The following is a 23,550-nucleotide window of genomic DNA, read 5'->3' as shown; positions in this document are numbered from 1 at the left end:
TGAATCAGTAATCCAGGGAAGCAAGCCCATCAAAACTGAGTGAACTTTAACAATTTTCATAGCTTCCTTCTAGAGTTAGGAGTTACCAAGCATTTTAAGCTTTATTCATTGTGCTCCGTCCTATTCAAGAACAAACTGATGCTTAAAAGACACATCTCAGAGATCTGCAAGGTCAAACTAATTTCATTATCGTCTTTATAACCATCACATTTGTGTTGTGTATTAACATTCAGTGCATTCATGATTGCTGTCATCAATTGAAGCCACTTGTCTTTTAAAAATTTACCAGTTTTACTTTCTAATATATTACATTTCAGCAGTTATCACATAAACACTAGCTCCTCACAGTCCTCATTAAGTCCCAAGAATATAGAAGTAAAAAATTTAAAAGGCCCAAGAATCACTGCTTGGGATAAAACTATTCTTTGAAAACAGAAACATATCCACGGTTGTATTTATCTGACACTGTTGTTCATCGTGTAGTCTTAACCACTCATGTTAATTATAGCTTTTAACCTGAACAGGTACCTTCTGTTTTATAGAAAATGAGAAAGCAAGCCCTCGGCGGAGGGGGCATGGCTAACTGAGCCCCTGGGCCCCGCACAAGCCTCTTCAGAGGCCGCCGGGCTCGGTATCCAGGCCGCCCCCTTCTGTAGCCTTCCACCTCCTCCTGCCTCGCGGCGTGGTGGCCAAAGTGAACACGCTCATTAACGTGGCCCACAGGTGTAGCACCCAGAAATGAGAAGTATATAGACTTGACTATGCTTAGTGATCAGTGTTCTTGGTATTTTAGGAATCATCTAGGGTTTTAATGCATTATTTTTGTGTATGATCAGTCGTGTCTGACTCTTTGCAACCCCATGGACTATAGCCCACCAGGCTCCTCTGTCCATGAAATTCTGCAGGCAAGAATACTGGAGTGGGTTGCCATCTCCTCCTCCAGGGGGTCTTCCCGACCCAGGGATCCCACCCTCATCTTGTGCAATTCCTGTATCGGCAGGCGGATTCTTCACTACTGAGTCACCCTTTAATACAATGTATAGTATAATGAGTGTTTATTAACTGACTCAGTATCAGTTTAATGTTTTGGTTACCTCATGAGTTTTGAAATTGTTTCAGCAGATATATTACAAACTATAGTTACTATTGAAATAAAGTTTGCCAGAATAATGATACAATTCGGTTGAATATTTACATCTTTTGTAACCTTAAGCAATATGCCATGTTAGCTAATTTATTCAGTAAGCCTACATACATTTGGGAAAAGCAAACTGAGATAGAATGAATGTGTGGTTATGTTTTAATTAACATTGATAAGTCTGAAGTCACAGCTATATTTACTAAAGTAAAATGATGAAACTAGATGTTTGCTGAGGATTTTCATTAATTATGTGAATCTGAATCCACTATAAATTTTCTGAAGTATTAGAAGTTCAATTTCCTTATTTTATAGGACTTTGACGAATAATTAGTTTATGCACATTTCTTTCTATAAGCCAATCAGAGTAGAGCTGCTTTAATTTATTTAGCATTTTTGTTAAGGACTCTATCTTTTAGAACAGTTAAGGTTCACAGCAAAAGGGTGAGAAAGGTGCAGTGATTTCTCGTTTACCCCCTAAACCCCTGTTTGCACAGCCTCTTGCTTTATCAATATCTTTACCGGATGGTGCGTTACTTACTGAGAGTGAACCGCTGACACATAATGGCCCAGAGTCCATAGTTTACCTTTAGGTTCACTCTTGCTGTTGTACAGTCTGTGGGTTTAGACAGATGCATAAGGACACAGCATCATTATAACAACACACGGGTATCTCAGTGTCCTAAGACCTCCCTGCGCTCTGCCTGGCCGTTCCTCCCTGCCCTTCCCAGCCCTGGCCCCGCTCGTCTTCCTACAGTCTCCATTTGTCTCCCTCAGTCGCTCAGTCGTGGCTGACTCTTTACGACCCCATGCACTGCAGTACTCCAGGCTCCTCTGTCCTTCACCGTCTCCCAGAGTTTGCTCAGATTCGTGTCCATTGAGTCGGTGATGCTACGTAACCATCTGATCCTCTGCCACCCCTTTCTCCTTTTACCCTCAGTCTTTCCTAGCACCAGGATCTTTTCCGGTGCGTTGTGTTGGCTCTTTGCATTAGGTGGCCGAAGTATTGGAGCTTCGGCATCAATTTTTTCAATGACTGTTCAGGGTTGATTTCCTTTAGGATTGACTGGTTTGATCTTCTTGCTGTTTAAGGGACTCTCAAGAATCTTCTCCAACACCACAGTTCAGAAGCATCAATTCTTCAGTGCTCAGCCTTCCTTATGGTCCAACTCTCATATCAGTACATGCCTACTGGAAAAATCATAGCTTTTATTATTGTCTCTATAGTTATTGCCTTTTCCAGAATATCATAATTGAAATCACAGCATATATAATCTTCTCAGATTGGCCCCTTTCACTTAGTAATATGCATTTAAGGCTTTTCCATGTCTTTTTATAGCTTGGTAGCTTATTTCTTTTTAGTGCTGAAAAGTATTCCATTGTCTGTAAATACTGCAGTTTATCCATTTATCCACAGAAGGACATTTTAATTGCTGCCAAGTTTTGCAGTTGTGAATAAAGCTGCTATAAACATCCATATTTGGGAGTTTAAATTATGAAACTTTATAATCTAGTTTATTGACACTTTCCAGAGGTATTCTCCAGAGGTGTTTCACACTAACTCAATTAAAGAAAAGACTTTTTATGAATTTTATGCATGTAGATTCATAGACATGAGAAATTTTGGTGATATTTCTAGGTATATTTTACATAGTGAACAGATAATATAGATGTGTTAGAGACTGAAAGACATACTGTTGAAAGTAATGTTTTATTTTACGAGGCCTTTTGGTTGTGTTTTTGGTTGTTACTTTTATGATATCAGAGGTGAAAGTTTTGCCAAATATTGAACAAGTTTACTTAACCTAAGCAGTTAGCGTGTACCTAAAGCTGCCTTAAAATTACTCATAGAATACTTTTTTTGGCAAGGCACCGGTCTGGCAACATGAGGCTGTAAACAGAAAGACAGGTGGTCCTTGCCTTCCTGAAGTTCTCTTCATGGGGAGGAAGACTGGTTTGGGAATCAAAAGTGAGCTGATGCTGTGTGTCTGCTGTTAATGTTTGACTTGAAGGGAATCGCTTTTGCTCCCTGAAGTGCCGTTCTCTCCGCTGTTAGGTGGGGGATGCGGGTTACTGGTGGTTTTGCCCGGTACTTGCTTCTACATATGATTGCAACAGGGGGCTTGCCAAGCAGTGCTAGTGGTGAAGAACCAGTCTGCCAATGCAGCAGATGTAAGAGGCAAGGGTAAAATCCCTGAGTCAGGAAGATCCCCTGGAGGAGGGCATGGCGACCCGCTCCGGTGTTCTTGCCCGTGGACAGAGGAGCCTGGTGAGCTATAGTTCACAGAGTCACAAAGAGTCGGACACAACTGAAACGACTTAGCACGCACACATGCGTGTTACACATGGGCTTGCTCGATGGCTCTTCGGGTAGACAGTTTGCTTGTAACGTAGGATACACAGGTTCGATCCCTGGGTGGGGAAGATCTCCTCGAGGAGGAAATGGTAACCCACTCCTATATTCTTGCCTGGAGAATCCCATGCTCAGAGGAGCCTGGTGGGCTACAGTCCATGGCATCACAAAGAGTCGGACATGACTGACGTGACCTAGCACACATGCATGGTTGCAGCAGAAACCCAGGTGTAATATGTGTCATGAGAATTACTGCCAATGAAATGTGGAAATCCTGGGGAGGAAGACATCGCACATCTACACAAGCCGAGGAGGGGAGTGGTTAGCGAGGAAGGAGAAGTGTAGTGAGTTTAGACTGGTTTTGCTGCTGGTGGCAATATTCAGTGTACTTTTATTTTCTAGGATTAAAAGGCTTGAGGAGGGAAGACCATGTTTCTGTAAATAGGATAGCCAGAAGCCACCTTAAAAAAGAAAGATGGAAGATAGTAGTTAGAACTAATTTCTATAGCAAGACTAAGCAGAGATGGCAAGATGACAAACACTGTCTGAACGCACAGCGTGCATTATTTTTTTCTGGTGTGAGATAAAGCAAGATCAGCCTAAGAAGTTGCCAGCTCAGAAGGACCTCGTAGTCCATTCGGGGAGACACGTTAGTTAATCAGCGTGCCACGTGTGTTGGAATACAGAACAGGCTGTCGGAGCGTCAGAGCCGCCAGTGTGACATGGCCGTGGTGGGGTGAGCCCTCCTCTTTAGGATGAGCAGAAAGAAGGAGCGCCAATAGCAGGGGCTGGTTGTCTGGACTTCTCTGTAGCCTCTTGTGTTTATATTTTACAGTTACACTTTCATTCATTCTTTTTCTCTCTCTCTTTTTTGAGTGTGTCTATCTCCCCTACTCTGTAATTGGTGTTTCTTGAAGGGAGAAGGGGCAGAAACTCCTTATACTTCAGTCACTACATCTAGCAAGCTTATACATAATAAGGTTTGAATAAAGGTATTCTGAATTACTAGGTGAATAAATCAAAGAAAGTTGAATAAACTCATTATAGATTATTTTAACCTTCTTAGAAAGATGGGAGCAAGATCATCTGCTAAGCAGAATAGCTGTACGAGGGTGTGGGATGTTAAATTTAGAAGGATTTCAGACTGGTGTTTTTGACAAATACAATAGGGATTCATCAGGCTGCGAATGAAGAGATGTGGCCCGGAGGAAGGGTTCAGTAGGTCCACCACGATGTGAGCCTGACTCCTGTGTTCCTTCTCCGTCTCTCAGCTTTACTGGAGGTTAAAAAAGTTAAGAATCTGTATCTATTGACTTACTAGTGTGAGCTCCCGTGCTAGTTGGTAAACAAGTCGCATTGGAAATGCATCGAGAAACGTGCACGTGTTACATAATTAGTTTTAATTACAATAATAAATACCACTAATTAAGCAAATCTTGGGAGAAACTAATTAAGAAAACTTGGTAGAATTCAAGCTTGGAAACACTTTGAATTATAATTCTGAGTGAAAAGTGGTAAGAAACTGTTACACTGTATTGAAAGAACATTTTAAATCTTACCCTTCAGCTGCATCTTCCTAAGCCGTTTGTAGCTGTAGATAACTAGCTAGTTAGCTGATTCCAAACCAAATATACTAGGCACCAAATACAGTTTTCTTTTCATGTTCAACAATATGTACTGCTTGGTCTGTGTGTTTTAGGAGGAGTGCCTCTTCTTTATTAGAAATTTTTTACACATCTGTCATTTCAAAAAAGTATTTCTTTTGATCACTTTAAGGGGATTTGGTCAGAATAAATAGTCTTTCATGACTTGAAATTGAGGTAAATTGATAACTGGATATTTTATAGCTTTGCTCCTTACATCAGTCATAAAATTGAAATTATTTGGAAGTAACTTACTAAATCTAAATACTTGCAAAATAAATATTTAAATAATTACAGATGTTTTTAAAACTTGTACTTTTTTACTTTGCTTGTTCAGATATGATTCTGTCATTTTAAACTGCCAGTTTGATCATATCAGGCACAGAAGAAAATACTTAATTGCATTTTGTACCAACTATTTTTTTTTCCAAATGGCGGAAAAAAGGAGTTGTTTTGAGCCAGTTTTTGATGTATGATAGTTAATTTTTATTTCACTGCCCCTATGAATATGTACCTTATATATAGACACATATTTCTGAGACAGATTGATTTTTTTAATTTTTAATGAAATTAAATCTTAAACACAGGGAAATGTTGGCTAATGTAAGAAAATTGTAATCATCTCATGACTGTATTGTTTGTTTCATATTCCATTTTATCAATTATATATCTCAACCCTAAAATATAAATTATTTCTTATAATTTGCTTTGTCGATAACACTATATACATTTTTTGTACATTCTTGTGTCAAAAGAAAAGAATCATATTAAAACATAGGTGGCAAGCCTGTGGGAAGGTGCTAAAAAGTAAATCCAAGATCATCATCATTTTGCCTTTCTCTCTTTCTTCATAAAGGCAAGATTTGTTTCTTTTGTGAATGCAGAACTAGAAAACTCAAGGTCAAATGTGATCACGTTTTTATTTTGCCTGCATTCTTATATTTTCTCCTGTTAAAATTTTAAAATGTTACTGCCAACAGGGAAACTAACTTGGAAAATCACAGTGATGTTTTAGAAATTTTGCTTTAGAGCAGAGGTATTTATTGGAAAACAGAACTATGTAGTCTGGCAAACTCCTATTGAAAAGAATATTTTTGCATACATTCTAGATAATAAAATTTGAAAGCCCCTAAAAAAAAATGACCTTATTTTTCTGCTGAATGTTGTTACTTTCATGAGCTCTTGGAGGTGAGGGGTTTTACCCTTATTTTTATAGCCATGAAATTATTATATTCTAACTCTGCACATAATTCAGACCAATCCTGGAAGGTCTGGCATTGGCACACTATAGAAATTAAATAACAATAGATGATGCAGAGTGAAAAAAGATAACTGTGGTCCACAAGAACTTACTTTTTATGGAACTTTAAACATTTGACAAAAGTCAGTTTGGGATTTAGTCCTTATAAGAGTTCTGAATCTTTGAGAGAAATAGTTAAAAAATAATTTTTTTCAAGGTGATGTGACATAGGCTGATGAATGGAAGCAAAAAAAAAAAAGTTAAATTTAGGTGTACGGGAAGGAAAATCTCTATCAGTCCAGAATGTTACATTTCACATTTTTCTTTGTCTTTTATCTTAAAGAGAAGTTAAAATTAGTTAACTGTGAAACAAAGAATGGAAAGAAGAGTAGCATGTTTTCAGATGTTACTTGAAGAAATTGAAATCTTTCAAATTGACATTAAGTCAATATTAATTTGCATAGAATATGTTACTTTGAAACAGTCCTGATAACTGTATGCTCCATAAGATTGCCTTTCAGGGATACTTCTTTTTTAGGAATAAGTGGAGCTTGAGTGAAACTTGTGGTTCCTACGAATCAGTAACTAACTATAAGTTGCCGCCTTACCTTTTTGTTTGGTTATTTCTGTTTTTCCTTCCTCTCTTTGTACATTATTAATAGATAAGCTCTATTAAAGTAATAGTGCCAGGTTGTTTACTAATGTTTAAAATTTAAGCCTGAAATACAATTGTGAATAAGTAGATATGAAGGCAATTCACAATGAAAAATTTGAAGATTAAAAAATATCCTCTTATTAGCTGAAAACATTGAACTTGATCAACATATGGTACCAACCAGCCTCATCTCCACCCGTTCTTTTGTTATCTTGTTATTGTTATAAGGCTTAATGACAGTTGTAAGCCATAGTTCTGGATGTGGGGGTTAGTCCACCCTGGGGAGAAGAGGAGGAAACAGCAGTGTGGATTATGGAAATATGGATTGATCTAAAAAGAGACCCCTTGTAAAAGAACGGGACTCAAAGGAAAGCTAGGGAAGACTGAAGAAAAGATGATGGAATATGATGTGAAAATGATCATTTGAAATCTTTCCTTTCATTCCCAGCTGCTGTGTTTTGGAGAAAAGGAATGCATTTTTATGTTAACGGGGAGCTAAAAGAGGCCAGATGAATGGTATTATTTATTAGATATATTTTCATTTTGAGTTGAGATAAATTATGTGCATTTTAATAGACTTTGCATATGTTAGACTTCTTAAATCTTACAGACGTAATGTTAGGTGTGATACTTCATAGAAATATTTCAAGTAAAGTAAAATATTTGATTAGCATTTGGCCTAATTTAAATAGACCTAATTGCAAAAATGAATGATTGTTATACATTAAGTATTTTGACTAAATGTGATGGTGAATATTACATTTAAAATATGGATTTTTTGTTACTTTTGTAGCTTAGCTCTTCACATGCACACTTACAAGTTTATTCACGTGTGTTTTTCTAGACAAAGGATAACACTGCAGTGTGTCTCGGTTGTTGCTGCTGTTCAGAGTCTCTGCGACCCCAGGGACTGCCGCACGCCAGGCTTCCCTGTCCATCACCATCTCTCAGAGTCATGCTCCTTGAGTCGGTGGTGTTGTCTAACCATCTCGTCCTCTGCTTTCCTCTTCTCCTTTTGCCTTCAACCTCTCTCAGCTTCGGGGTCTTTTCCAGTGAGTCGGCTCTTCACATCAGGTGGCCCAAGTATTGGAGCTTCAGCATCAGTCCTTCCGATGAATAAGCTAGTCCTAGGTAGTAACATTCATCTTTATCCTTAGCCTGTTTGATCCGAAGACACGACAGTGCAGTCCAGTGGTCATTTTTTGGGAATGCAGACACAGGGTCCTTGTGGTTTTAACTAGTTTTTTACGTGTTTGTATACAATGAAAGAAAAGCTGTTGCCTGATCTGGAGTCTGGAGAAAGTTAGGCTGGGAAAGAGCTCAAAAGCATCCGGACAGGGCGTGTGGGCGCGGTCCCCAGGGGCAGGGTGTTCCTGGTGTGGGGGCCAGGTCCGCCGGCAGGGGTGCCTTCTCGAGGTTGGAGGAGGGAGAGGGTGGTGATCGGCTTCACGTGGCCATTGAGTAGCTCAGCTGGGTCCTTTTCCTCGCCTCTGGCTGGAGAGTCCAGGCTTTATCCGTGGCGTGTAACAGTGAGGCTCGATTCCCCAGGGAGAGGTCAGGGCAGCAGACAGGACGACGCTCGGGAGCAGGAACCTCGGCCTCTCGGTCAAGGAAGGGGCAGGCCCCGGCAGCCCTCAATCCCACACGCCTCATGCCTGGTAGATGCTGAATAAGCACGTGTTAGGTGAATGCAGTATCACACGTTGCAGAAGTCCGATACGGTGAAGACTGGGAGAGCAGCGATTAAATGCAGAAATTAGCAATCACTGGGGACTTAAGCTGAGAAGACTGGATAGTAAAAGCAGTGATGGAGACTTGCTGAATGTACATTGTACTTGCAAGAAAATTTTCAGTGAGAGGAAGAAAGAACTATTTTATGTCTGCTTCTTAGTTGACCAAATTCTACTTTGCAGAATTTATCGTAGTCTGATTTTACAAATAAGTCATCCCTGTTGTTTACATTTACTCCTTATTTTCCATACAATAATGTATTGTAAAGAATAAATACAAGGTATAAGATAATTTATTCAAGAGAATTACTAATCCTTGACTGAAAAAGTTTATCAAATAATGCCCCCCCCCCGGCCCTGTGTGTGTGTGTGTGTGTGTGTGTGTGTGTGCGCGCGCGCGCACCTCGTTTCTGGTTTATTGAGTAAAATCCTTACAAGAGACTCAGGAAATTGTGTTTTCTATTTAAGTTCATTTATGCCAAAGTGGACTAGACTAGGAATGATCAAAACTCATTGCTATTTGGTGAGGCTTGTTTGGTGACTTTCTCTGTGTGAAAAGAACTAGTGTTCACAGTTGAATTTCTTACAGAAAGACTTCTGCGTTATAAGAACTAAGACCAAAATTGGCACCTTTTCTTATAATCTCAGCAAGAGGCCAAAGATTACGTCAGCAGGGAGTGTGAACTAAATTTTTATTCCACGAGGTGGATGTTCTAGAATGGGTGGAGCAGAATAAGTTTGCAAAATAATAGCTCAGAATATTTCTATTTAGAATTTCAAGAAATAAATCATTAAAGAAAAGACACTTATGACTTAAGGTTTAATTGTAATTTGACATATTAAAAATTGTGGGCATATACATTTTTTTATAAAAGAAAAATCTTGTATAATTTAAGATGTTCTAAAAATAAAAAAAAATCAGTTTTTAGGTTCTTGATTTTTATTTCTGCTTGCTAGCTATATTTGAATAAGGCTTTATTTTAATTACTAGACACTTAGCTCCTGCTTTAAATGGAAGGGGATGAAAATGTCTGGCAAATGTCACGAGTAGAATGGCTGATGGTATCAGTGACCGGGATGCTTACTGCCTGAGCCGCATTTTCCACGTCTTCACCTGTTGCCACATAGAGACAGCTTTGGCCCGACCTGCAGCTTCCTACTGCTGAGCCTGAAATAGTTACACGCTGTCCCCGCCCTCAGCCCCTCTGTCACCAACCATCTTGTCTGCCCTCATCCCGCCTGTGTTGCCTGAGCATTCTTTACTTGCTCTGTTGTGATCCTTGTTCTGATAGGTTAGTGGCTCAGTTGTCTCCGACTCTTTGCAACCGCATGAACTATACAGCCCACCAGGCTCCGGTGTCCGTGAAATTCTCCAGGCAGGAATACTGGAGTGGGTTGCCATGCCCTCCTCCAGGGATCTTCCCGACCCAGGGATTGACGTTGGTCTCCTCGTCTCAGGCAGATGTTTTACCATCTAAGCTGCCAGGGAAGCCCCTTGTTCTGATAAGTATCAGATGATTGGTTGTTTCAGATTTAAATAATATGCTTCAAATTTCATTCCTTGGCATTTTGCTCCTGTGTAAGAAAGAATCTCCATAAGCCCTTATTTATAAGTCTGTTACTTGAAAGAAGTCAGATGTATGTTTTTGCTGTAAGTCCAGTATTTTCAGTGGCAATGAACGGGCATAGCCACAAGCAGCGTTGCTTTTCTGCCTCAGGACTTCATTTCGAGGGCACAGAACACCCTTGGGCAGGAAGGATTCACATTTGTGATGACGTTTCATCCCCTCTCTCCTCCCATGATTTCCTCACGTCTCCGCCCCCTCTATTGTTCCATACGCCAAGTTGAACTTTGGTTCTAAGTGTAATTGAAACATGAACGAAAGTGTTAGTGCTCAGTCGCGTCTGAGTCTTTGTGAGCCCATGTACGTAGCCCGCCAGGCTCCTCTGTCCATAGGAATTCTCCAGGCAAGGCTACTAGAGTGGGTTGCCATTTCCTTCTCCAGGGGATCTTCCCAACCCAGGACTGCACCCGGGTCTCCTGCATTGCAGGCAGATTCTTTACAGTCTGAGCCGCCAGGGATGTGTGATTGTATAGACTAACTCTTCCTGTGTATGGACAGTATCCACCATACAGAGCCCAAGCAGGCATCAGAACCAGGCATCTGGTGATTTTTGTTGGACGCTACATAAAAACAAAGTGAGAAAAAATGCGTACTGTGGGGATTAATGGTTAGAAGCTTCAGCCTCCGATTTCAAACCCCGAGTAACGTTTGCTCGCTTTGTGCCTTTACGCACATTACTTAGTCTCTTTGGCCTCTTCCCCACCCCACCCCCCACATATAAAAGAGAATAAAACATGGACTTTTGTTAGGTGTAAATGAGATAATAAGTGCTTAGGTCAGAACCTAGTGTAGTAAGCCGTTATTTTTATCATATCTTTATTTGGGTAGGTAATCAGAAAAAAAAGCGTTCAGACCCTTAAATTGCCTTTCCTTGAACTGTCTTCCAAGGTGGATTGGTTCTGATGGTGCTAAAAGGGTCATTTCTTATGCAGTCAGCAGTTTTGTTTCCAGAGCGTGAGTGCTGGCCAGGCACTGGTTAGGCCTTAGGAGAGCTCCAGAGGGAAATAAGCCATCAGAGACTTCGGAGATTCCTCTGTTCTGATTGATCATGTCCGTTGTGACAGCTAGGACCTTCTGAGTCACTGCTAACTTCATTGATTTCTGGCTCCTGACTAAGGACATATTGTGGTTATAAAACCAGAGGCGGTTGAACACTGTGTAACCTATATCTTGATACAAATCACTAGGAAAATAAAGACAGGATTATGAGAAAGTACAGTGAACTTCATAATTTGGAAATACTATAGTGAAGTCACCTGTTGAGGGGGCTGTAAAAGTATGAAGAGTAGTATTAATTGTCCATAATGGCGGACAGTGAAAGTACCCCGTCTCTCCTTGCTTCCGTAGCTTTTAATCGGCGCCGTTCCCTTGTTTGTCTCTGACTAGCCCACGTGCTGTCTCTGGAGCGCCGCGTAGTGTATCCGGCTCCCGCCTAGACCTTCCCGTCTTTGCTCCTGCTTGCATCTTAGTTCTGTGCCCTGTCTTCCTGCTGCAGCTCTCTAGCTGCAGGCCATCACCACTCCCTGCCGTGATCGCAAAGGCCTTCTCACTGATTTTCCAGCCTTCACTCTTGTCCTTTAAAACCCATCCTGCAAATGGTAGTCAGAGCGACCTTCCTAAAATCCCAGTGCAGGCATGTCCCTCCCTCGCTTCATAGCTTCCCTGTTTCTCTTAGGTCAGCTGGCCGTGATTTGTTGTCCAAACGGAGACCCTCCCTTGTTCTTTTCTCACCGAGGGTTTGTATGTGGCGCAGCGCAGACGTGTGTCCCCTTGGGTGTGCAGTGAGACCCCGTCTGGCCCTCGTGCCTGTGAAGATGCAGCCCATCCCTGTCACTGCAGGAGTTCCCTCCTGCCTTTTGCTGGGTGCTTCTGTGCCGGCCCACCCACTCCTGTGGCCCAGGAGACCACTGTTCTGATTTCTGTAACAAGAAGTTGTAACTTGGGCACTTTTGAGAGGAAAAGGAATTGCTGCTGAGGTGTCTGCAAAGTGTTCTGGGCGGGTCGGTGGTGTGGTTTCCCTCCTCTTTGCCTCAGGTCAGAACTGAGTTGGCCTCAAGGCCTTGGGATCCCATCAGCCCCCTACTGATTCTTCAGGCCACACTGTCTTCTCAGCCGCTCAGACTTTGTCCGTGGTCCTTCCACCTTCAGACCCCGCTGGACCTTTCTGTGATAGTCTTGCCTGCAACAAGACAACCACCCTGACTGCCCCTCCACCGCCTCCTCATCGTGTGGTCATCTGGTCAACTTCTCGTTCTCTGTTTAGATGCATTCTCTTCCCTCAAGACTTCGACCACTCCCTTCCAGAAGCCCCCGTCCTCGATTTGCTTTACGTGTCTGATTTCTAGACTCCCTTGGTGTTTTTCACCATTACCACCAGCGCTCTTTTTACATTACATTGTGATTGTCTTTGATTGCTCTTCACACATTAAATATTTGCTAAATGAATATATATGTAAACATACATAAGCATATTAATTATTTCTGCGTTTCACATTGCATTTGTAAATGTGGTTTAGCACTGATTAGACTTTCTGTTGTTGTTCCGTTGCCAAATTGTGTCTGACTCTTTGCGACCCCATGGACTGCAGCACACCAGGCTTCCCTGTCCTTCACCGTCTCCTGGAGTTTGCTCAAACTCACGTCCCCTGAGTCTGTGATGCCATCCAACCATCTCAACCTCTGCTGCCCATTTCCCTTCTTAGAGTTTATATCTAAGTCAGTAATCTTCATCCAGCAGTCTGTATTTCATAATTGTGTAATCATATTTTAGTTCTTTCAGACAAAGCCTTCAAATAGGTAGTTACAATATTTCCAAACTTTAAAAGACACAGTGATTCTCATTTCTGCTGGGTGACTATATAGACTCTATGGGCCTTCAAGGCATAGAGACATGATTAGTACTTACTGTATTGTATTGAATACAGTAACTACCTAAAGTGTAGGGTCCCTGATTTATGCTCTAAAGCTAAAGGTTCTGTTGTTTATTAAAGCATCAGACAAATTATTTGTCTTTGGTTTTATCGCAGGATTCACTATCTAGGGACGATCAAGCAGTTCAGGCATAGTTCTGAACTAGGTTCAAGGCAGGGTCAAAAAAAAGAAAAACGTAACTATAATTTACTTCTCCGGAACATAGCATAAGTCTTGTCATCCGTAAGAGCAAAATACATTCTTTAGTGTGCGATTTACCCACTGAATGGAGAATATTTTTACACGAAAGTGAAGACAAAGATCGCTCATGGTGCAGGTCTGGAGAAGATGAGGAATAATATGAATCAAGGGTCTGGGAGTGTACAAAATGGGAAAGCGGAAATTCCAAGTAAAGGTTAAGCTAAGTCCAAAGATTGACTCAAAATTAAAGAAAATGGAAAATGCAGTCCGTTATTGGAGGGCAGTGGTGCACAGAGGATGTTATCTGAGGACACATTTGCCAGCGGCTTCGCCGGGATGACTGGAGGGGAGCCTGACCAGAGAGGAGACAGCCAGGGGGCTGGTGGAGCAGGAGGCTGGACGTTCCTCCCCACGCTGGCTTGGCGCCGTGTGCAGAGTTGGCAATTGGTCCTTATCAGGTGCACTGATAGATAAATACATGAAAGAGGAATTTTTTTTTTAAAGTAAACCCTCCCTTAAGTGAAAAACATCTGTTGGCATGACTCTTCGAAGATACTTCTACTTCGGAGAAGTAGCCAGGATGGTAGCCTGAAGGCAGCTCCTGGGCGCGCTGGCCTCATCAAATGTGCACAGTGCGTGACTTTTCCAAACGGGAGTCGAGCTGCTTCCCAGCGTGTGTGCGTTTCTGCTCTGCCGCAGAGTGGACCAGCACGCGTCGGCACACATCCTCTCCCTGCCGAGCCTGCCTCCCACCCTCGCGCAGGCTGTGACTTCGCAGCTCTGACCAAGGCTGCTTCTGTTGTGTGTGATGCAGCGGAAGTAGGTGAGGATGTTCAAATCTGTGTTTCTATCCACAAGCACCTATGTTAATTAAATGTGTTAAACATCTTCCAGGGAGGCAGATACACTATTCAGGATAATACTTTTTTTTTTTTTTTATCATTTCATGTCACGGTTTGTTAATGTTTTGGCATAGGTTATTGGACACAGGACTTTAAATGCTGTAGTTATTCAGTAAATATTTGTTGTGTAAGTGTCTTCATTTGAGTTCATTTGACACTTGAGTTGTTAAAACATCTAGCTCTTTAATAAAAGAGTTAACAGTTGTTGGGCTGGGATGGTTTATGTGCCTGACATTGTCTAATCATTGCATGTGGATTTCTAACGTAATCCTCGTATAAATCTCCTAGAAAAGTCTCACTTAATCCTATGAGATAGATGATAGCGGCTGTGACTGAAGCGCGCGGCCAGAGCCTGGCATAGGCGGGTCTGAACATCACCGCCGGCTCCTGGGCACTGTGCGCTGACCACTGGGCTCTGCCGCCTCGCGGGCGTGTGCCTGCACACTGCCGTCTGGGGCTGTCGAGGAGCTCGTCTTTGCTCTGAAAATCGGTAGTCACCTTTCGTGTCCTCTTCTCAGTTTCTGGCTGTGGGCTGGGGTCATGGGAGCAGGTCAGTTGACGGGCGTGAAACTCGTTTCTCTCTAAAAGTTGAAACATGTTTCTACCTAATTCTGATGTTGGTTTAAATGGAAGTTTGATGTTCATTTTTAAGTACCTTAGTTTCTGTGGTGCAAATAAGTATTATAGGCAGTACTCTATTTGATTATATAGGTAGCTCCTTTGATCTAGAACATGTTACTAGTGTAAGATAAGGGTGAATGAAGCAAAGAGCAAATATGTTAGTCTGAAAGGAGTGGGAAGGGTATATGATTACTAGGGGAGAAAAGAGGGTCTTCCTAAGGGGATAATTGTTATTCAAATCATTGATTAAAAGTTAGTGTTAACCTAGGGATAAGAAACTGAAGGTTTGTAATAGAATTTTTGAGAAAAAAACTTTTGAAACCTATTTGCTTATATATATATGTGTGTGTGTTTCCTTTTATGCCTTTAAAATTTTTCATCTTAATGAGGGAAATATATGATTCCTTTTATTTATCAAGTAAAGCACCTGTCTAATCGTTAAGTGTATGTATTTCTGGTAATATCACTGTGCCCTGCTTTGACTCTAGGCCTTTTCATTGGCGTTAGATTAAACGAATGTTGACTACAGAGATCTTTGTCACCTGACTGGTACACATAGAACCAAAATCCTCAAAATTCGTATTTTGACGGTACAGTTCTTTTTACAGCAGAGTGTATTTGCTGTACAGAAATAGTGCAGGAAAGTAAAAAAATCGAGAAATCCCGCAGTGATGTCAGTTTATCCTGACAGTTATTCCTCGACTCTTAAGTTTAAAGTAGAGTGTCCAGTTTGAAAAACTTCAGAGGATGAGAAGATGATGTTTGAAGACGCTGTGCATGTAATTTACTGTATTATTGCAGGTCTAACTTTTAGTGAAATGCCTCCTAGTCTAATCCCCCTGTTAGTGTAGCTGTGCTTCCTTGAAAACTGAGGGCATCTTGCAGCTCCCCTGCGGGTGCTGGGGTGCCCGGAGCAGATCAGGTGTGGTCTGGGCATCCCAGTTCTGCGCTGTGCAGCCTGCCTGTCACCGAGTAGCTCAGTGAACATTTCTTTTAAGGAAAAAAAAAGTTTATTCTTCCCCCATGTGAAGCACAGATAGATTGAGCCAATACATGATATTCTAAATCACTTCTCATTTATTTTGGGAGATAATATGCAAAGTTACATAAGCATATTTTGATAAATCTATGGCCTTGGTGAAAAATTAGATTAAAATCGACAAGTAGAGCCCCCTTGTTACAAAATGATTCTGAAAGTGTTGTTCAAATGAAGAAAACATGCATATTTGAAAACTGACTTTACATAATATTGTGTCGTATTTTCCCCAAGAACTCTGGTATAACTTTAATTCTTATCTAATTAAAATTTGGGGGAGGAGTTTCAAGGAAGAAAGCATGATACTTCAAGCTTCTTTATAATTAATTACACATTCAGTGGTTAGTGGAAAATGGATGGGTGTGAGTTCTGAGTTTTCCTCTAACCGGTCTGAGGCTGGGCTGAGCGTGGATGACTGCTGCCCTGCCTGAGGTTAGTCTAGAAGACGCCGTGGCCTCCTGGCTGGTGGAGCGGGATGGGAAGGTCAGCCGGTGGGCCTTCTGGGGTCTCCTCGCTGGTAGAAAGTGCCTGCCGGGAAGCTTTTGCCGGACACTGCGGTGTCTGCACGTGGTCAGCCGAACTCTGGCAGCTCAGCTTGTGACCACAAGTAGAGGTGACGAGGACAAAGCCACAGACTCAGGACAGCAGAGCAGAAGGCCGGGAGACTCCTGAGTCCTTGCGGAAGATGCTGAACCGGCCTCGGAGCAAGTCCGCCTCGTCACTTGCAGCGAGAGGGTAAGGAGTGCTGGGGAGCAGCGAGCGCCCTGGGCTGGCCGCGTTCGTCTCATCCCTCGGTTCCACGGCCACTCACGCTAAGTTAACGCGTCAGGACCCTTACTGGGGGCAGTCAGGTGTGTTTTGAAAAATGCTTCTAAGTGATTCTTCCACGTTCTTATCTTTCTTCTAATTCTTTCTGCCTTTCCATTGGGAGCGTCTGGAGCAAGGAAGTTATAAAACTGAACTAGCAGAACTTGATTAATGATTGATTACGTGTGTGTGGGATGGGGGGGTTAGGGAAAGGGAGAGGTCTGGACAGCCAGCATGGGCTTGTGTGGGTACCTGGGGTGGATGGTGCTGCCTCTCTGGGTGATAAGGAGTATACAGCTAGAAGAAGGACTTCAGTTTATTCTTTCCGAATTTGAGGCAGCAGAACACTCAGAAACAGGTGCTAGGAAGTGGCTAGACATGTCGTGCTGGAGTTCACAGAAATGTCTAAACTAACAAGGCTGAGGGGTTTGGGGGTTGCCGTTGAATCCGTGGGTATAGGCGGTGCCGGGGCGGATGTAATTCGTGAGTGTGGAAGAGGGGGCTGCAGGCGGCTCAGAAGCTCAGCATCTTGTGGAGAGCCGGGGCAGGAGCAGCGAGGAGAGGGAGTGGGCACGGGTCCTGACAGTGCCGCATCTCATCGCCTCTTAGAGTTTGTCAGGGCAGTTCTGGGACCTTGGTGGTTACTGAGCTCTAGTCAAGACGTACCCTTTGCATCTTTCAGCTCTTCTTTAAAAGCAGATTCTTAAATGCTCGTTTCCGCTTTTATTTGATGAATTTATGTTGTTCAGTGGTAACCACATGGATCAAGGGTCAACACGCCACTCTTCCAGCGAGCCGTTCACCCTCTCTCTTACGGGCTCAATTTGATCATAATGCTTATGTGCACAGCACAATGTAAACATTTTCAGTCATTTATTTTCCAGTCGGTTTATTTGTATAGTAGATGTGTTATTTATAGGGCATCTGCATATATATGTACGGCTTCCCAGGTGGCACGGTGGTAAAGAATCTGCTTGCCAATGCAGGAGATGAAAGTGTCACAGGTTCGATCCCTGGGTCAGGAAGATCCCCTGGAGAAGGAAATGGCAACCCACTCCAGTATTCTTGCCTGGAAAATTCCATGGACGGAGGAGCCTGACGGGCTACAGTGTGTGGGGTTGCAGAGTCAGACACAGCTGAGCACACGAGCACACACATATAATTGCCCCCCCTTTTTTTTGCTGTTCATAATTTCATATTCTGTGTCATTCTTTTTGTTCCTTCTGTTTTTAACATTTGACATGATAGTCAATGTGTTCTTTCTGTAGAAAAATATTTTAGAGAATTAAGAGAATTTTGAGAACCCAGATAATTTTTCTTGCTTAAGGAAATTAGGTATTTCATAAAAACCAAAGCCTGTATGGATAGAGAAAAGGTAACTTTTGTTTTTTTTTTTTTTTTTTTTTGAAAAGGTAACTTTTGAAGAGTATTACCTTTCACGCAATCTGTGGACACCAATCCAGAAATGTAGGGGGGAGGTGTGTGCGACGTGCGCACGCCTGTGCATGTGTGTGTGGGCGTGTGTGTGTGTGTGTCTGTGTGTATGTGTCACGTCAAGAACACTGTGTGGAGGAAATAATAGAGTTTATGAGCACTTCTAAATCAATATAAAAGTACAGTTTTCACTTCACATCGTTGTGAAAAGGGTTCTAAATGCTGTTTGCCTGTGTTTCGCTCCCCCTGCCCGCTCCCCCGCCCCGCTTTTCCCTTCCAGCCTGGTCTGAACGGCACCTGTAATGAAGGAGCCGAGCCCCGGGCGCTAGGTGGGAGCGGCGGCCATTGATCTGTGTAAGCCCGGCTCCTACTGTCAGGGGAGGAGCAGTCAGCTGCTGAGCTGCTTTGTCACTGACATAAGCTGAGAGGGGATTTTTTTGTCTATACTGTTTATACACTAGTCTATAGACCTGCTGGCTGGTTGAATTTTAAAGAGTGCGGAGGTTTAAAGACTTGTCCCCTGAGGGTTGCTCCTGCCAGTTGGGGAGCGAGCCGAGGCTGCTTTGCAGAAGCGTGTGTGCGTGTATGTGTGTGTGCATGTGTGTGTGTGGGGGCTTGTGGGGGGGCAGGGGGAGGGTGTGAACTATTGAGCAGCTAACTGGGAAACATTCTTCTTCATTGGAGTCTTAAAATCGATGTGCAGTATATTATTGATTCGGGTATATTTGGAAGGCGACAATGGATTTCAAATATATATCTTTATTGTTACAGAAATGATGTGAACACTTTGTGGCAGCAGTCGGGGTTGGGGGGGGGGTTTATAAATACGAGAAGGCTTCACTTTTTGCAGCACAAGATGAAGTCCATCAATGCTCAGATGAACTGTCCTCTTTTGTACTGACCTGCTTGCAGTTTAAGTAATTTGAATTATTTCGAGTTTAGCAGTTCTTTCAATTCCATTTAATAAAACATTGTCAGTAGTGAAACAGTTTTTTTCCTCAATATGGTGTTTGTGTTCATACTTTCAAAATGTACATGTTCATAACGCTCTTGAATCTTCTTAGGCTTTGGCGTTGGAATAATTGCAATAATTTTTTTTTTAACATTGCCACTTATTTTTAATTGAAGAATAACTGCTTTACAGGACTGTGTTGGTTTCTGCCATACACCAACATGAATCAGCCTTAGGTATACATATGTCTCCTCCGTCTTGAGCCTCCCTCCCGCCTCCCACCACTTTAGGTTGTCACAGAGCCGGGGTTCAGCTTCCTGCATCATACAGCAAATGGACTATTACAGTGATTTATTTCTAACTGATACTTGATATCAGTCTGCATATTAAAAGGATGTGAGAAATTGTGCTTTAAAGCACTCAGTACTGTGTTTTTGCCTATATAGAGTTTAATATTCATATATTGATGATTTCTTTGAGTGCAAATTTTATTTGTAAAGAGGTGATAGGCAAGGTAATTTTTTTGGAGAAGTGACTACTGTATTAAGATATTGGCTCTTTTTTCTTTTTGATATGAAACATCATCATAAATCTCTGCTTTGTCTTATAAGATCACCTGGCTTTAAACTTGTGTGGTAGGATCGTCAGTTCTGAAGTTTAACTTTATGATAGGAGTTAACTCTAAGTTGTGTTTTCCTATATAACAATATAGATCTTTTTCTATCTTTTACCAAATATGTGACAATTATGTGCATTTTGTTATACTTGTATATGATTTCTAAAAGGTTTTAAAATTATTTTACAGTAACTATAAAATCACTTCAGATTTCAAAGTCAGTAAGATTATTTTCTATGTAGAATAGATGCTTAAAACATTGTTTTTCATACTAGGAAATTCTTAAAGTACACAAAATAGAAGCTATGTTGTTTTACCCTTAACGGCTTGTTTTTGCATGCACATTTCTTTAAGAGTGTGAGATTTTAGTGTTACTGCTGTTGAATATACCAAGAGTTCAACATATAAGTGTGTTTCTCTAGCTTTAGAAAATCCTTTTTTCCCCTGAACGATTTTACTATGGCGCACGTCGAGTTGTTACACCTCTCAGTAATTCATTCTGCTGCCAACCTCATTCCCTTTTCTCTGCCTGCATTTTAATTGAAACAACATTTATGTTTTGAGCCAGGATCTGTCAGAAGTCCCCGTGGCTAGCCTGTGGTACCAGTAGCAGCAGACGCGGCTTACCCATATGGTGCGCTGCTTCTCTTAAAATCCATATGGCCTTGTTGAAGTGCGTCCCCGCGGGACGTGCGGGGTGTTAATACCCTCAGGCCAGGCCGCTCCCCCCCGGGGCTTCTCAGGCCCTGTCAGCGCAATCTGCCGGAGCACACACTTAATTCCTTTTTAATAATCAATTATTTTAATCTAGGAACCTCTGCTATTTTTCTTTAAAAAAAAAAAAAAAAACACAACTTTTTTCCCCTAAAAATATCTCAAAAGAAGTTTTAACTGCATCTTTAAAAACATTCTAAAGCCTTTTTTTTAATTTGCATTCACAGGAAGTACTACAGACTGTGCCGAAGTTCTGCTTCCCCTTTGACGTTGAAAGGTACGGTATAAGTCATCGTTTAAAACAACCGGAGCCCACCTTACTGAGCACTGTAGAGTTATTACTTGTGTCTTCTCTGTGAAATGAAATGTGCTTTTCCTCATTGCCTCTAACAAAAAAGACAGGAGGTTCAAAATTAAATAATGTTTGAAATGGAGAAGGCTTCTAAACCACTGCATCTTCTGTTGTTCTCCACTGTGGCCAGTTGGGATTAGCCTCAAGGTTCCATCTCTTCCTTTTGTTCTTCAGGTACATATTGTAAGCACTCGGAGGAAAAAGAACATTCGTATGTCCTTTATCAGAGCCTTAGAATTGTGTCTTTTAAAATTAGATGTATACGTCCTGGTTTCTGTGTCACTTCACCCTGATTGAAAAGACCATCTGTGTGATATTGTAGAACTCATGGCTGGTTGTCTCCCACAAATAGCTTTATAGAAATAGTGCAGTATTACCAGAGGCTGCACAGACACCCTCTTACCTAGCAGTTTTGAAAATCTCATTATGTTTGTATTTTACTGAACAAATGCTGAATGAATAGCGTATTACCTGGGTTGTGGCAGGAATGTTGCAGCATATATAGCTCTTGAAGCATAAAACAGATCATTTATTGTTTTTCATGTGATTTTTCATACCCTAATATCAGTTTCTTTTTTTTTTAAAGACTACGCTGTAAGTCAGCTTCTAAAAGAAAATTTATTTTAGGAAAATATTTTGCTAAAAGTCAAGATGGGTAAAAATCTAAAATTGTGCAGCATTAAAGATAAAGTCTTTGAAATGATGGACTAACTGATGCTAATTAGCATAGCTCTTTCCTGGAGAATCAGTCGTGTCCACTGACGTTGCAGTTTCCAAGTTAATAGCAGGGATGAGATACAGAAAGCAAAGCTATGGCAGTGAATTGTGAGCCCAGGGCACTGGGGGCGCCTTAGACACCAGAGGCTGTTTTTGAAGTTTGTTAAAAAACAAAAAAAAATCAAAAACCCACCTTGCACATAAAAGTGTGTTTGTTAAGTGTTCAGCATTTGAAATGCAATATTTCTTGATGTTTGAAAATGATTTGCAGTATTGGAACAGTAGGAGTTAGTAACTTATTTCATTGTACATAATTCGCTCACCATTTCCAAGCCAAAATTTAGGCGTCCTGGAAATTTTATTTTGCGTCGAGGAAGCAGATGTTCAGTTGTTGCTGTCTAATGGCAAGGTTATGGCCAGTGATGGGAAATGTATTTGTATATTTTAAATAATAAAGATTCAGGGTAGGGACTTTGACCCCACCTTCCATGGCAGCGTGACACATACGACGAGCGTCTGACCCTTGGGTCAACATTAACTAAAGTTCTTTGTAGTAAGCTTTTTTTTAATGAGAATTGTATTATTACTTTGTACTTGGAAATTTATTCCCAGGATGTAGGGAGCTCTAGAAGAGAATGCTCTAAAGAAATGCCAATAGTAATTTGTACGGGGCTTTATTGAGTGAGAAGGTCAACAGGAGAAGCAATTCCAGAGAGCTGGCCGGGCTGCCAGTGGACAGGCCACGGCGCACGTGCGGCGTGGGCAGCCCCGGGGCTCCCTGGACGGGAGGCCGGAGCTTCTCAGCCCGGCGTGCCATGGCTGGCCGTGCTGGCGTTTGCCAGATAGTGGTAACGAGTCCGCCTGCAGTGCAGGAGGCCTGGGCTCCATCCCTGGGTCAGGGAGGCTCCCCGGAGGAGGAAACGGCAGCCCACTCCAGCATTCTTGCCTGGAAAATTCCATGGACAGATGAGCCTCGTGGGCTACAGTCTGTGGGGTGACAGAGTCAGACACAACTAACACTTTAACACTTGAAGCACGTGAAAACTTACAGTTAAGATACCTCATGATTCTCCAGCCAGGTATTAGCACATGCTGAGTAGCTCAACTCGTAATGTGTTGATTCATGATTTAGTTTACACATTTCACACTCATTTTCGTTTTAAAACATCACTCCAGCTCTGAGAACCAGCTGACTGGAAATGTGAAACAATGGCTTGTGTCTGTCTAGCCTGACTGTTGCTTTTCTTTAAGACGATTCTCACACGAGGCTTGAAGTGTTGTACTGTTGCTGCATTTCAGGGCGTCTCGGAATCAGGTTGGACAGCACTTCGCCTTTGTGCTGACGGACATTGAGAGTAAACAGAGGTTTGGGTTCTGCCGACTCACCGCAGGAGGCAAGATCTGCTTGTGCATCCTGAGGTGAGTGTTTGTCGTGAAAAATGCACTTGGGGACACTGTGGATTAACTGCGTCTCTCTGTTCCACTTTGCTGTATGCTTGGGATGCTTAAAAATGTGCTTGTATATACTTTTTGTTTTCTCTAAATCCAGCTAAGCTGAAAAATAATTTTGTTTACTCTCTGTATATAGCATCAGTTACATTTAAAGATTTACCAGTGACAGTAGAATTGGCTCCATTTAAAAAAATTATTGAAGTATAGTTGACTTACAATGTTGTGTTAGCATTGGCTCTTGTAAAGAATACTTTTTTATGGGTTTATTTTTAAAATAGCAGGTCAAATAATACATGTTTTACCTATTGAATAGCATGGGGAAAGTCTGGTTAAATTAGCACGTGCTCTTTTCTGTTATTGACCCACGACTTGGCTTCTCGAAGGTGAATTGGTGGTTTAAGACAGAGATCGCAGACTGGTGCTTCTGGGCAGAAGTGTTCAGAGGTGCTTTA

General features: G+C 41.8%; 1 protein-coding gene across 4 annotated transcripts in view; it reads left to right on the top strand.

Moving 5' to 3' along the window:
- The window catches only part of DENND1B (DENN domain containing 1B), a 269,544-nt gene that overhangs the window by 95,842 nt on the left and 150,152 nt on the right, over nt 1-23,550 (top strand). For all 4 annotated transcript variants that reach the window (XM_065936314.1, XM_065936315.1, XM_065936313.1 and 1 more), the window contains exons 4-5: nt 20,805-20,854; nt 22,946-23,065. In XM_065936314.1, coding sequence (XP_065792386.1) covers nt 20,805-20,854; nt 22,946-23,065 — 170 coding nt within the window. The remainder of the gene's footprint in view (nt 1-20,804; nt 20,855-22,945; nt 23,066-23,550) is intronic.

The sequence above is a fragment of the Muntiacus reevesi genome, chromosome 5 (genome assembly GCF_963930625.1).
Source record: "Muntiacus reevesi chromosome 5, mMunRee1.1, whole genome shotgun sequence".
Taxonomy (NCBI): domain Eukaryota; kingdom Metazoa; phylum Chordata; class Mammalia; order Artiodactyla; family Cervidae; genus Muntiacus; species Muntiacus reevesi.
This window is presented reverse-complemented; position numbering and strand designations above follow the sequence as displayed.